This window comes from Meriones unguiculatus, chromosome 2 (assembly GCF_030254825.1).
Source record: "Meriones unguiculatus strain TT.TT164.6M chromosome 2, Bangor_MerUng_6.1, whole genome shotgun sequence".
Lineage (NCBI taxonomy): Eukaryota > Metazoa > Chordata > Mammalia > Rodentia > Muridae > Meriones > Meriones unguiculatus.
Window position 1 is genome coordinate 82,723,382 of NC_083350.1, and position 15,882 is coordinate 82,739,263.

At 37.8% G+C, this 15,882-nt stretch overlaps 1 protein-coding gene across 2 annotated transcripts in view; it reads right to left on the reverse strand.

Annotated features, from left to right (window-relative positions):
* Xrcc4 (X-ray repair cross complementing 4) overlaps positions 1–15,882 on the reverse strand; it is a 214,697-nt gene that overhangs the window by 119,226 nt on the left and 79,589 nt on the right. For both annotated transcript variants that reach the window (XM_060377747.1, XM_060377748.1), the window contains exons 5-6: positions 14,163–14,315; positions 12,083–12,174 (exon numbers count right to left, since the gene is read on the reverse strand). In XM_060377747.1, the coding sequence (XP_060233730.1) occupies positions 12,083–12,174; positions 14,163–14,315 (245 nt within the window). The remainder of the gene's footprint in view (positions 1–12,082; positions 12,175–14,162; positions 14,316–15,882) is intronic.

A 15,882-nucleotide genomic window follows, 5' to 3' on the forward strand; every position in this document is an offset into this window, starting at 1 on the left:
GTATTAGCAATCTAAGGTAAATTGACGAATTTTAAGAAGCAATCTACTTTTCATTAGGAAGATGAAAATCAGTTGTTCATGATGTATATTTCCTGTTTCTAGTTTTACTTTGCTAATATTTTCATTATAGTTTTTCTATCTATGGTAGATACAAAATATTTAGACATTATAATTTCTTCTATTATTTATGAACTTCACATTTTGCTAATATCAGCCTCAAAGACTGATGTGGCGGTATTGACATCTCTATTTTCTCAAACAAAATTTCAGAGATTGTTACAAAAACTTCTCTAAAGAGTTAATTTTATTTAAATGCTAGGATGCCATCAGGGCCCATTGTTACATCTTGTTTAAACAATTAATTTTTTAAAATGATGGGATGCCATTAGAAATATCTTTGTGGAAATATTTTAAATTAAATTGCATACTTTTATCATTGCTGTTTGTTGTATCTCTGTTTTAAGCCTACTCATAGTCTTACAATTACTTTATTGTACAGTCTTCAGTCAAATACATGAAGGGGACAAACAGTATTTACTTATACATACATACATATATTATTTATATTGATCCATATATTTCATGCTTTCATAAATTAATTTTTCCCTGTAATTCCTATTATAATTTCTGACAATTTCATCTTATCCTTAAAGATTTTTCTTAATGTGCCTGACAAGGCAGGCTTCTAATGTCTTATTCTGCAAACATTATTTAATTTTAAAATTAGCATACACAATGTCAGTTATAGTAATAACATTTTCAAATAAGGTGTTACGGTGGACTGTCCTTCCACCTAGCCTCTCCTCCCATGACTCCTTTCCCTCCTCCTCTCACCTACTCTTTGGCCTGTCTTCTGCTTCCCTGTCTTATTTCATTTTGCTGTTCAACATCACCCCTGCTTCCCTCTCTTTTGCTCTTCATTAGTATGTTACATACACACAGTGGAATTTTACTCAATGATAAAAAAATAAAATCTTGTACAGAAAAGTGGATGAAGCTGGAAAGCATTGCAATAAGCATGACTTTGAATGGTAAGAACCATGTGTTTTCTCTCAAATGTGGATCCCAGCGTGTGGTGTGCATATGTATGTGTATGGGTTAAGAAACTGAAAATGAATGTGGTTTTACTTTTTTCTTTATTTAGAAAGGCACTTCACTGGGTATAAAATTACAATTTTATATTCTTCTCTTTCAGAAATCTGTTACTGTCATTGCTTTTTCTTCTGCCTTCATGAGTTAACCACACTGGAGGTCCTGTGTAGGTAGCAGGTGTTGTGTTGCGCAGCTGCAATCAGTGACAATCTCCTCTCCACCCATGATTTTCAGACTGATTAGGTATCCCAGTATGCATGTCTGGACATTATTCTACCTGGGGTTTATATTTTTGTATATTTTAGTAAGACTTTAAATATATTGGGTCTTACTTCTTCAAGCATTTGTATAGCTCCCATATTCTCTTCATGAATTCATATGGACTTTTATCAACACCCCTGAGGTCATCTAAAAGGCTTCTGAGAGTCCGTTTACTTTTCTTTGGCAATTTTTGTTGTTCTTCTCATATGTTATATGCTCCATTGATCAACCTTTAAGTCTACTGATTCTCTCTCTGCCATCTTGAATCACCTGTTGAGCTCCCCCTGTGGCTCTGTTATTTTAGCTATTGTACTCTGCAACTCCAAAATTCCCATTTTGTACTTGTTAAATAATAACTTCTATCTCCTTGTTAAGAGTCTTTTCACGTTAACATATTATCATGCTCATTTTTAATTCTTTAAGCATGTTTTCTTAAAATATTTTAATTGTGCTTTGAAGTCTTTTTCTACTGTACTCAACATCTGGGGAAAATCTGAAAGCTTCTATTGACTCTTTCCTTGCTCTCCCCGACTGGGTATGGATCATGGTTTCCTGTCTCCTCTTATGTCTGGTTTTGTTGAAAACTCACTTATTCATCACTGCCAAGACCATTACTTTCAGCAAGAAATGCCACCAGATGTGAATCTCAATCTCTTGTAAGATCAACTGAGTCTTTTTGGTCACATGCAAATTAGTTGTCAATCCTTCTGGTCTGGCAGGTCCCATGAGAATCCCCACACAAAGTTCACAAAAGGGGCACAGAGGAAGAATGGCAGTACTGGATAAAAATGTTACAGATGGTCAGTTCCTACCCACATTTCAATAGTCTGCAAGTAAAAGCAGTACGTGTGTTCCTGGTTGCCCTTCATGGATGTTCAGAAATGAGTGTGTGTTTGCTTGCTTGTTTATTTGATCAATTTTAGATTCATTGTTGCATTGAAAGGAAAGGAGACATCAGTCTTTTTTACTACATATACTCAGAGACATTTACATCATTTCCTTGTTTCTTCAGGAACACACAAAAAAGTAAGAATAGTTATCTAGGAAGTCATCTACCTATAATACAATATTAAATCTAAAGCTCAGGGAACACCATGGAAGCAGAGGCAGAAACACTGTGAGAAACAAAGGACACATACATCTGCTAGGAGACTGTATTTGTTAACAAATACAGAGAGGGAAGCTGTGCCCATGATGTCAAAACAGTATGTCTGCCTAAGCAAGACATAAAGAATAAAGTCAGTTACCATCACAAAGTTAATAGGGAAATCTTCAAGGGTGAGGGATAATGGTTCTCCCTCTTTTAGCGTCTAGATGAAGAGCTATACACAAAGGAGGCAAAAAAGGGAGAACCAGCCTCCTCCCAAACATGGAGATGAACCCTTTTGACAACATCAAGTAGTCATCCCTAAAAACAAATATCAGCAACAATAATTAGGCTCAATAGATTATATTATATAGTCATATATATATATATTAATATCATAATATGAACCAGCATACCTATATGTATAACAGTATTTTTAAAAAGAGGCCATAAATTCAGCTAGAGAATGTGCACAAATGATGTAAATACAGTGTGCATATGTGAAATTAAAAAATAATCCAAGGAATACCAAGCAGAGCAAGATCATTAGAAACATGTATATCTAAATTTTCTGCACAGGTAACATATCATGAAGTTTTATTTGTTCAGTCTCCTGACAGCAGACACCTGCACACAGGATCTCTCTCTACACTCAGTTTTCTCAATAGCCTCCTGTCAATGGGTAAGTGTTCATTATTAGGAAATTCCAAGTGTTTTAAATTTCAACCACGTTACAAAAGTTAGATTATTTATATTCTTCTGTGTGCCCCAGGGTAATACTAAACAAACTAAATGAAGTCCTTCCTAGGACTTCATTCTCTCTGGAAAAATAATTGATATGAACTAGCAAATCTACAGTAGGGAAAGTCTGGACTTCTAATGCATATAATGTTGCTCAAAGCAATAATGACTACCTATGAAACACAGTACTGCTGAGAAACAAACCAAACTATCTTTTCAGGATAGAGCTAAGTTTTGATAAATTAAGCTTTCCATTTAGAATGCATAAATAAATATATCCCTGAAGAGGATGCTGGTAAGATTAAGAACATGTGTAGGTCTAAAGTGAAGGTTCAGAGAAACCTCTCCAGCAGTGTATGTTGCTCTCCCAGTGTGAGTGGAGATTCACTGTGGAAAGCAACAAGTCCTCTGATAATTAGAGATTTTAGGTTCTGTTATATTTTTAAAAGCAACTGTATCAGCACCCAGCAACTGTTTGTCATGACCATTCATTTATTTTCAAAAAGGCTATTTAATAACCACATGTCCCTCCAGAAAGCCTAGCCATTAAGCAGAAGCCCAAATGACTGACAATAATTATACAGGGACTTACCTGTTGGTTAAGATACAGGATTAATTAAACTATTGTGCTAAATCTTGGGCCATTAATTATTCAAAGACATGAATAGAAAGCTTATTTATTTGTTTTTAATATCAGTGCTGTTTTAATCTGCACTGAAGAAAGGCAAGACATTATAGAAAAGTATTTAAGTATTTAATCTATTAGTAAGGTTAATTCAAATATTCTGCAATGGTAAGAAAAAAATGTCTATCCTATTTGCCCTTCTGAATGAAGATTAAGCATCTTCCCTAGGGACCTCCAGGTTGTTTAGCTTCTTTAGAACTATGGATTTTAGCATGTTTATCCTATATTAAATGGCTAATATCCACTTATAAGTGACTGTATACCATATATGTCTTTCTGCTTCTGGGTTAACTCACTCAGGATGATCTTTTCCAGTTCCCACCATTTGCCTGCAAATTTCATGATTTCCTTGTTTTGTTTTATTTTTCTGTTCCATCTTTTTTTTATATTCTTTATTAATTACATTTTATTCACTTTGTATCCTCCCTGTGGTTACATCCCTCCTCCTGTCCCAATCCCTCCCTTCCTCCACCCTCTGCATGCATGCCCCTCCCCAAGTCCACTGATAGGGGAGGACTTCTTTTCCTTCCTTCTGATCCTAGTCAATTAGGTCTCATCAGGAGTGGCTGCATTGTCTCCTTCTGTGGCCTAGCAATGCTGCTTCCCTCTCACAGTGAGGTAATTAAGGAGCAGGCCAGTCAGTTCATGTCGGAGACAGTCCCTGTTCCTATTACAATGGAACCCGCTTGGATACTAAACTGCCATGGGCTACATCTGTGCATAGTCTTTGGCTGGAGTGTCAGTCTCAGGAAAGACCCCTGTGCTCAGATTTTTTGGTTCTGTTGCTCTCCTTGTGGAGTTCCTGTCCTCTCCAGATCTTAGTGTTTCCCACTTCTTTCCTAAGATCCCCTGCACTCTGCCCAAAGGTTGCCCATAAGTCTCAGCATCTGCATTGACAGTATGCAGGACAGAGCCTTTCAGAGGTCCTCTGTGTCAGGCTCCTGACTTGTTCCCTCTTTTCTCCTTCTTCTGATGTCCATCATCTTTGCCTTTCTGGATAGGAATTGAACATTTTAGAAAGAGTCCTCCCTCTTGATTAGTTTCTTTAAGTGTACAGATTTCAGTAGGTTTTTCCTATATTATATGTCTATATGAGTGAGTATATACTGTGTGCATCTTTCTGCTTCTGGGACAGCTCATTCAGGATGATCCTTTCTAGGTCCAACCATTTACCTGCAAATTTCATGATTTCCTTGTTTTTTATTGCTAAGTAATATTCCATTGTGTAGATGTGCCACAATTGGCATCTGGACTGTTTCTAGCTTCTGGCTATTACAAATAAGGCTGCTATAAACATGGTTGAGCAAATGTCCTTATTGTGTACTTGGACCTCTTTTGGGTATATGCCTAGGAGTGGTATAGCTGGATCTTGAGAAAGGGCTATTCCTAGTTGTCTGAGAAAGCACCAGATTGCTTTCCAGAGTGGTTGTACAAGTTTACATTAGCACCAGCAGTGGAGGAGGGTTCCCCTTTCTCCACAACCTCTCCAGCATGTGTTGTCTCTTGAGTTTTTCATCTTAACCATTCTGATGGGTGTAAGGTGAAATCTTAGGGTCATTTGATTTGCATTTCCCTGATGGTTAATGATTGAGCATTTCTTTAAGTGTTTCTCTGCCATTCGATATTCCTCTATTTAGAATTTTCTTTTTCGCTCTGTACTCCACTTTTTAATTGGATTACTTGAATTTTGTTGTTTAACTTCTTTAGTTCTTTATATATACTGTATATTTGTCCTCTGTCAGATATAGGGTTTCTGAAGATCCTTTCCCAATCTGTAGGCTGTCTTTTTGTTCTGATGACAGTGTCTTTTGCTTTACAGAAGCTTTTCAGTTTCATGAGGTCCCATTTATTGATTGTTTCACTTAGAGCCTGAGCTGTTGGTGTTCTGTTCAGGAAGTTGTTTCCTGGGCCAATGAGTTCAAGGCTCTTCCTCAGTTTTTCTTCTAAGCGGTTTAGAGTGTTTGGTTTTATGTTGAGGTCTTTGATCCACTTGGACTTTAGTTTTGTGCAGTGTGATAAGTATGGATCTATTTACATTTTTCTGCATGTAGACTTCCAGTTAGACCAGCACCATTTGTTGAAGATGCTGTCTTATTTCCATTGAATGGTTTTGGCATCTTTGACAAAAATCAGGTGTACATAAGTGTGTGGATTTATGTCAGGGTCTTCTATTCCATTCGATTGAATCACCAGTCTGTTTCTATGCCAGTACCATGCAGTTTTTTAGTATTGTTGCCCTATAGTACAGCTTGAGGTCATGGATGGAGATACCTCCTGAAGACCTTTTACTGTAGAGAATTGTTTGTCTTTTAAACCATACCAACTCATAAAATTATTTGAACTGGTTAAAATTCTCATATTCCATTGATCCACCATTCTGTCTTTATGGAATATTACTCACCAATGAAAAAAAAGGAAATCATGAAATTTGCAGGTTGGTGGGAACTGGAAAAGATCATACTGAGTGATCTATCCCAGAAGCAGAAGGACATACACGGTATATACTCACTCATATAGACTTATAATATAGGATAAACCTACTACAATCTGTACATCTAAAGAAACTAATCTAGAGGGAGGACTCTGGCTAAAATGCTCAATCCCCATTGCAAAAGGAAAACAGGATAGACATCAGAAGAAGAAGAAAACAGGAAACATGTTGGGAGGCTCCCACAGAGGGCTGCTGAAAGGCTCTGCCCTGCAGACTATCAAAGCAGATGTTGAGACTCACGGCCAAACTTTGGGCAGAATGCAGGAAATCTAATGAAAGGAGTGGGAAATAATAAGATCTGGAAAGGACAGGAGCTCCACAATGGGAGCAACAGAACCAACAAATTTGAACACAGGGGTCTTTCCTGAGACTCATACTCCAACCAAGGATCATTTATGGAGATAACCTAGAACCCCTGCTCAGATGTAGCCCATGGCAGTTCAGTGTCCATGTTGGTTTCATAGTAATGGGAAGAGGGACTGTCTCTGACATGAACTGATTGGCCTGCTCTTTGATCACCTCCCCCTGAGCGGGGAGCAGCCTTATCAAGACACAGAAGAAGACAATGCAGCCACTCCTGATGAGACCTAACAGACTAGGATCAGAAGGAAGAAAAAGAAACCCTCTACTACCAGTGGATTTGGGGAGGGGCATGCATGGAGAAGGGGAAGGAAGGGAGGGATTGGAGGAGAGGAAGGAGGAAACTAGAGGGGGAGATACAAAGTAAATAAGTATAATTAAAAATAAAATTAAATTAAAAAATTCTCATATTTTTATGTAATTAAATTTATTTTACTATATAACTTTTATGTTACAGGTCCATGCAGTTCTGAAATAATATTAAAAGAGTTCATAATTAAAAACTGTTCATTGCACTATATCTGATACTTGGGCACTCATAACTTTCTATTACTTTGTGAGGTTTTATTATTCATTAAACTAAACTAGTGGGTTTTGTTGTTGTTGTTGTTGTTTTTTCCTTTTGGATAGAAAAACACCATTTCCTGTACAGAAGAGTGTTTCACAGTATTTATAATAACCCTTCAGGTTCCAAGTGGGAAAAAAAATACCACTTTGAGGCAAGGGGAATGAAGAATACCTAAGAAATTCTTCAAGTCTCTGAGTCATTTAAATCACTTAGGGCCTGGAGAGATGGATCAGCAGTTGGGAGTACAGGCTATTCTTTCAAAGGACCCAGGTTCAGTTCCCAACACCCATATGGCAGCACACAGCTATCTGTAATCTAGTTCCAGATGTCCTGACAACCTCACACAAACATGCATGCTTGCAAAACACCAATGCATATAAAATGGAAATAAAATTTTACAAATCAGTTACATGAGAATGAAGGTAGCTCATTTTTGTTTGTAATCCAAGGCTTCACTATAGTAACTTCAGCTATTTTAGCTGTTGGAATCTTAATCTGTAACAAAACAAAAACTCTACCAACCCTAGGGGCATAGCATACAGTTATAATTTTAAAAATAAACTCATTAATGTTATTTTAAGCTATCTCAAAATTCTGGACATCAAGATGTTGGGAAAGTAAACCTTCCTAGAGAAAAACATATTTGGTAATACTTGGAACTCTTTTTAGCCAATAAGTTGCTCCTAAGAGCTTTAAGATCTGTTTATTTTAAACAATGCTAAGAACTGAACTCTAGGCCTTATACAAGCCAGATACTCTTCAACTTAGTTCTTTCTCCCAGTGCTCAAGTTCTTCATCCTACATAAGCATGATACAGCTTATATGACTGGCCTACTTGCCAGGAGTTAGTTTTTTTTTAATATAATTTTTATTTTTTTTAAATTAATCAGGTTATTTACTTTGTATCCCAGCCATAGGCCCCTCGTTCTCTCCCTCCCAACACCATCCTCCCTCCCTCATCTCCTCCCTGCTCCTTTCAAAATCCAATAATAGTGGAGATCCTTCTCCCCTTCCATCTGACCCTAGCTTATCAGTTATCTTCAGGATTGGCTGCAATGTTCTCCTCTGTGGCCTGGAAAGGCTGTTCCTCCCTCAGGGGTTGGGGGGAGGTCAAAAAGCCTGCCATTGAGTTCATGTCAGAAAAAGTACCTCCCTGTTCCCCTTATTAGGGCACCCACTTGGATACTGAGCTACCAGGGGCTACAACCAAGCAGGGGTTCTAGGTTATATCAATCCATGGTCCTTGGTTGGAGAAATTGTGTCATAAAAGACTCCGGGGCAGGGGTTCTAAGTTATCTCCATGCATGGTACTGGGTTGGAGTATGAGTCTCTGGGAAGAACCCTGTGTTCAAATTTTTGGTTCTGTTGCTCATCTTGTGGAGATCCTGTCCTCTCTAGATCTTACAATAAGATTCCATGCACACTGCCCAACAGTTAGCCATAAGTCTTAGCATCTGCTTTGTTACTGTGCAGGGCAGAGCCTTTCAGAAGCCCTCAGTTGCGGGTTTCTAGCTTGTTTCCTGTTTTCTTCTTCTTCTGATGTCCTTCCTCTTTGCCTTTCCAAATGGGGATTGAGCAGTGGACTTGTGGAGGGGCATGTGTGAAGAAGGGGGTGGGAGGGTGGGACCTGGAGGGGAGGAGGGAGGGACTTATGGGGGAATACAAAGTGAATAAAGTATAATTAATTAAAAAAAGTCAACAATAAAAAAAGAAGACTCCTGTGCCCAGATATATTTGGTCCTTGTGGAGCTCCTGTCCTCTCCAGGTCATACTAACTCCCCCTTCTTTCATATGATTCCCTGCACTCTGATGAGGGTTTGGTTATGAGTCTCAGCATCTGCTTTGATACACTGCTAGGTAGAGTCTTTCAGAGGCCCTCTGTGGTAGGCTCCTGTCCTGGTACTTGTTTTCCCCTACTTCCAATGTCCATCCTATTTGTCTTTCTAAAGTGAGGATTGATGCTTTCTTAGACAATTAGAAATAGTGCTTCCTCAAGATCCAGCTATACCACTTCTAGGCATATATCCAAAAGATGCTCAAGTATACAACAAGGACATTTGCTCAACCATGTTTGTAGCAGCTTTATTCATAATAGCCAGAACCTGGAAACAACCCAGATGTCCATCAGTGGAGGAATGGATACAGGAATTGTGGTAATGGAATACTACTCAACAATTAAAAACAAGGAAATCATGAAATTTGCAGGCAAATGGTGGGGTCTAGAAAAGATTATCCTGAGTGAGGTATCCCAGAAGCAGAAAGACACACATGATATAAAGTCACTTATAAATGGCTAACTAGACCTATGAGATAGGATAAACATACTAAAATCTGTACACCTAAAGAAGATGAAAAAGAAAGAGGAGCCAGGGGAAGAAGATTAATCCTCACTTAGGAGTTAGTTTGTAATAGTCCTAAAAACAGAGGGAATTTTAAACAGTGGGTAGTAAGAGAAAAATGACTATATCTAAAACTACTATATACACATACGTTCCAAACTACAATGTCCAGATTCTATTTCTGGATAAAAGTATAAACATAAACAGATCTTACAGATGTGGTCGAACACAGCTTTAATCTCAGCACCAAGGAGGCAGAGGCAGGAGGATTTCTTTGCGTTTGAGGTCAGCCTTATCTACATAGTGAGTACCAGGATAGCCAGAGCTACATGAGATACTACATCTCAAAGGAGGAAAAGAAAAAAAAAAAAAAAAGGAATTAGATAGGTCTTTCCCTGAACAAATATGGTTGAATAAGTGAACAATCATTACCTCAGTGAACTTCCAACTCACAAAGGAACACAAAAGTCACATAAACAACTCATGAGTACTGTGGGAATTTTAATAACTGATAACAATAGTCACATAATAAAATTACTACCAAATTAAACACTTTTTTAGAAATGGCTTCTTGATACCTGATAAAACAGGATCGGATGAATGGGGAGGAGGTCCCCCCGATCAGTGGACTTGGAAAGGGGCAGGGAGGAGATGAGGGAGGGAGGGTGAGATTGGAAGGGAGTGAGGGAGCGGGACACGGCTGGGATACAGAGTTAATAAAATGTAACTAATAAGAAAAAAATAAAATTAAAAAAAAGAAATGGCTTCTTGAAAGATAGAGTTAGTACTGTATTAATGCTCAATGACTTTTCACTCACTTGTTTTAGTATTTGTAAGGTGGACATACCTGAAACAGTAATGTCTACAAGAAAGCTGCAGGTTTACATATATCTCAGGGAATCAAGATGCTGGAAGTTCAGAAAGGAGATCCAGCTCAGCTTCAAACTCACAGTCATAAAGCACACAGCATGAGACCTGCATTGAAATCACTGTGGTTTGCACAGTGTAAAACGCTGCATTACAGGCTCAAAACACCCCCTGCAAAAGAGGGTAGTCTACAGAGGCAGATCCACCTAACATGCCAGCCTTCCACTCACGTCTGTGCATCAAGTTTGTGGTTCCAAATCAAAGTTTCAGATCTGAGATTTCTTTCTATTAAGAACAAGTAATTGTCTTCCTCTGTGGCCTGGTTAGGCTACTACCCCCCTCAGGAGAAGGTGAACAAAGAACAGGCCATTCAGTTCATGTCAGGGACAATTCCTGTTACCATTACTTTGGAACCCACTGGGACACTGAACTGCCATGGGCTACATATGTGCAGGGGTTCTAGGTTATCTCCATGCATGGTCCTTGGTTGGAGTATCAGTCTCAGAAAAGACCCCTGTGCCCAGATTTTTTGGTTCTGTTGCTCTCCTTGTGAAGCTCCTGTCCTCTCCAGGTCTTACTATATCCCCCTTCTTTCAAAAGATTCCCTGCACTCTGCCCATAGTTTGGCTATAAGTCTCAGCATCTGCTCTGATACCCTAGAGGGTAGAGCCTTTCAGAGGCCCTCTATGGTAGACAATGCAGCCACTCCAGATGAGACCTGATACACTAGGATCAGAAGGAAGGAGAGGAGGCTATCCCCTATTGGTGGACTTGGGGAGGGAGATGGGTAAAGAAGGGAGAAGGAAGAGGATTGGGATGGGAGGAGGGAGGGAGGGATACAAAGTAAATAAACTGTAATTAATAGAAATAAATATAGACATAAAAAACAAATAATTAAAAATAAAAAAGAACTATGGTCTTATATGACAAATATTTAGTTGAGAGTTACATGACATATAAAAGAAAGGAAAAATAGTAAATAACTAAGAGAGGTCATAAATTTGCCAAACTTAAAATATTACAGTTATAATCAAGATTGGGTAAAATTGGGTTTAACATATAAAAGGCACTAATCTCATGTATACACACTTATTGATATATTTATTTCTCATCCATAATTTTCATCTTCTATATGTGCTGGTGAGATATGCTATTTAGTTTTAAGAACCAAATCAAAGTCTACAGCAGTTATTACAAATTCTGAAAAGTTTAAAATGATAAACCAGATTTTTCTCTTTCTTTGCATTTTAATGACTATTTATATAGTTGTGAAATCATAAGCACATAATAAAAAACACAGTAGGTTGTGTTTATATATTTGTGCATCCATATAAATCCACATAATGGATAGATGGACGCAAAAGTAACTGGGGAAATAAGCCTGTCATCCCAGAGGGAATGTGTCATGGGAAAAGTTAGACGGAGGTTAACTTGGGTAAAGAGAGGAACAGGAAGAGGGAAAGGGCAGTAGTTTCATGTTAATGAAAAAGTATAGAAATTTTTTTTCATATATTTTTTTCACTTTGGTTTCTTATTATAATAGTAAGGCCAAGTGACACATTAAGCACATGAGGAAGTATGTCCCTCTCACCTGCAGCCGGCCCTGAAGCCCCACTGTCTTCATCAGTGCTCGCGTCGTAAATTGTATCGTGGTCAGGTGTTTTTTCAGAACATGTAGTTTCCCTGAAAATAGAGAAAGGTAGAAATGGAAATCATCAGTTCACTCTAGCCAACTATCTAATTTACCATGCAAATACAGAAAAATATTCCTGAAAAAAAAAAAAAGTTGTGATCACACAGATAGTGAACCATGTGATTTACATGTAATCACTGAAAGACTAAGTCCCTTTAAAAAAAAAAGGTTTTATTTTAATTAGTACACTGAATGGTGTTTAAGGTCTACCATTATTAATTACTGAATTAGTTTATCACATTTTATTCTTCTATGAAAACACTATTCTACCAAGTTATCTTTAGGGACAGTACTCAGCATTGTAAAGGTCTGAAAACAGTTCTACATTTCATTAAATGGCCCTGAAATGAGGCACAGAGAGCTTACATCAATGCTCAGTGCCATATGCAAGCAGCCCTCAGGCAGACCATACCTGACTTAGGAAAGGCTAAAATTGAATGTTACCTTCTTTATACTATGTTATCCAAAAATCTTCGCTTCATTTCAGATTCAAGGCAACAGAATCTAATATATGCAAGTTAATGACTAAAAACACTTGAAATTATCCAAATCTGTATTAGCCACTTGTAACCCATGATTTTCCCTCCTTAGGAATCAAGTACATACACAGTTTCAGAAAAGAAAAACAAACAAACAAACAAACAAACAAAAAACCTCAACAATGATAGGATAAAATAACATACTTTCATCAGACAACATAATGTCCCATGGAATTTAGCATTCACTAGCTGGGTCTAAAGTTAACATTGCGTCTATGTTAAGACTATGGATATGCAAGCACCATGCAGCCTTGGAGAAGGTAAAAGGTTTTGTGATATATTTTTTTTAGTTCATAGTGTCTAAGAATAAATAAATAAGTTAAACCCCATTCCAGTTTCATATATCAAAACCGAATGCTGTATTTTTTCCTTTTCCTTTATTTATTTTTATTAATTACAGTTTATTCACATTGTATCCCAGCTATAGCCCCCTCCCTCATACCCTCCCAATCACAGCCTCCCTCCCTCATCTCCTCCCATGCCCCTCTCCAAGTCCAGGATAGGGGAGGTCCTCCTCCCCTTCCCTCTGACCCTAGCCTATCAGGTCTCATCAGGACTGGCTGCATTGTTTTCCTCTGTGGCCTGGTAAGGCTGCTCCCTGCTCAGGGGAGGTGGTCAATGAGCCAGCCACTGAGTCATGTTAGAGAGAGTCCCTGTTCCCATTATTAGGGAACCCACCTGCACGTATAGCCATGGGCTACATCTGAGCAGGTCCCAGCAGCGAGTTCAAAGGCAATCAGGCAGCACAAAGAATCCCTGTCTCCAGCCTGGTCTTAGAAGTGAGTTCAAGGACAGAAATGGCCACATAGAGAAGCCCCTATGGGCAGAGAGATGAACACTGAGAAGTCGAGGTCAGCCAAGACCTGACTACACAGAGAACCTCAGTCTTAAAAAAACACCTAGAAAGTCCCGCAATAGTGCTGGTCTAACGGGATGTCTACATGTAGAAAAATGCAAATAGATCCATACTTATCACCTTGCACAAAACTAAAGTCCAAGTGGATCAAAGACCTCAACATAAAACCAGACACACTAAACCACTTAGAAGAAAAAGTGGGGAAGAGCCTTGAACTCATTGGTACAGGAGACAACTTCCTAAGCAGAACACCAACAGCACAGGCTCTAAGAGCAACAATCAATAAATGGGACCTCATGAAACTAAAAAGCTTCTGTAAAGGAAAGGATACTGTCATCAGAACAAAATGACAGCCTGAATGCTGTACTTTAACTGAGACCATGAGATGACATGGAGAAATTGTGTGGAGAATGTGCTGGAACAACCTAGAATGACTAAAGGCAGATTACCAAAAAAAAAAAAACAAAAAAAAAAACAAAAAAAAAACCATATTACTAAAAGTTGGCACTTAAAGTTTCAACTCTCTGTAATGACATTCTCCTTAGTTTACACTTCTGTTATCTAAGAGCAGAAGGGATGTTACCTTTCAGCTCTGGCACTCTTTTCCAGCTGCTGGACTTCATTTAACAATTTATGCAAACTTCTGATCTTTGTTTTCTTCTCATTCAGCACCAAGATAAATCGCTGATACAGATCTGCCTCCAAGGCTTCTTTGGCACTTACACATTTCTCAAATCTAAAAATTTAAACAAGTAAGCAAACTGTAAATCATGTACATTTTATATCATTAATCATTCAATCTCATTCTTATGATTTCAAGAAAACTTATGCAGGTTATTTTTATATATGCTTTCAAAGGCTTAAACATTTTAAGGAGTGAGTTGAAGCCTTAACGTGTCCCACAACATGCATAATTAAACATACAGAGAATTTATTTCAGGATAAAAAGGAACATTTAACAACCAATTAGTGCACATTTATTAGCACAGATTTGACTAAGGCTGTCATTCTATGATACCACAGAACATGTGTGTTCTACCAACTGCTTCATGCTCAGTGCCTAGCAGATATGTCCAGCATATCTGGACATTCATGAGATAAACAAATGAAGTGAGTTCACAGGCACAATTTTTCCATTGCTGATTTATTACACATGTCCAATAGTATCTTCCTTTTCGGCACTCCATTCCATAGCTTCTCTGAGCCTGCCTTCCAAGGTGCCAACCAGTCAGGCACTCGATTGGTTTGAGAACAGTGTGACACACACTGTGAAGTCCTCCTCCTAGGAAATGTTCTCTCTCCTTGTGAACCTTCCATGTGTAAATGACTGGTCCTATAAACTGGGAGACTAATCTGAGTTCTTCAGCAGAACTATGTCCCTGCTGGGGGTTGAGGAATTACTTCCTAAAGGGTATGAGTTGGCATATGTATCTCTTTGTCCACTTTACAGTGGCAAAGGGGGGTTGGTGGACTTGTTTGGCTTCACTGGATACAGAATACACCAGTGGTTTGTGGTTCCACTCAGGAATGTTTGCTTACCCTTCAGTCTTTCAACTTTCAAGATACTGGCAACGCTTATGATTTATTTTATGTAAGGGTTCGTTATTGGATCTATAATTTCAGATGTAAACTGTCATCAGATGAACATTCTCCTATTTTCATATAATACTTTCTCAAATAACACAAGAAATTTAAATATTAATAGAACATATTTATGTATACACATAATCTACCTCAGTATTTATAATAATAAAATACTTTCATTACTTTTATTAATACAAATATGTATAGCACAATAGATTTCAAGTATATCACAATTTCTCACAGAAAAATTGAGAAACAGAAACAAATTCATAATCTATCAGATTTAATCTCATATTTAATTTTCATGTAAAACATCCCTGAAATTCCTGACTGAAAGATTTTCACATATATTAACTATCCAGCAGTATCAAGCTAATTCCTACAACTTTATGAAAACTACCATTTGTATAAAACATTAAATAATAAAAAGACATCAAGTGGAAATCTCATATAAATTTAATAAAATGGGGACTAATCGAAAAACCATACCACAACTTAACATCATTTCTATAACAAAAAAGTGTTATGCATCATATAGGATTAACCTTCCCTGCTTTTAGGCCCTTACTGCAATAAAGTAGTCATAAAATAGGATAACACTTCCCAGAAAAAGCTGAGCTGTATGGCATAGAGTATATTATTATAAGCAGTAATGGAACACAAATTTACTCTCCTTTATTGCTTTCTCAACAGACTCAGAGAATATTAGCCATTTATCT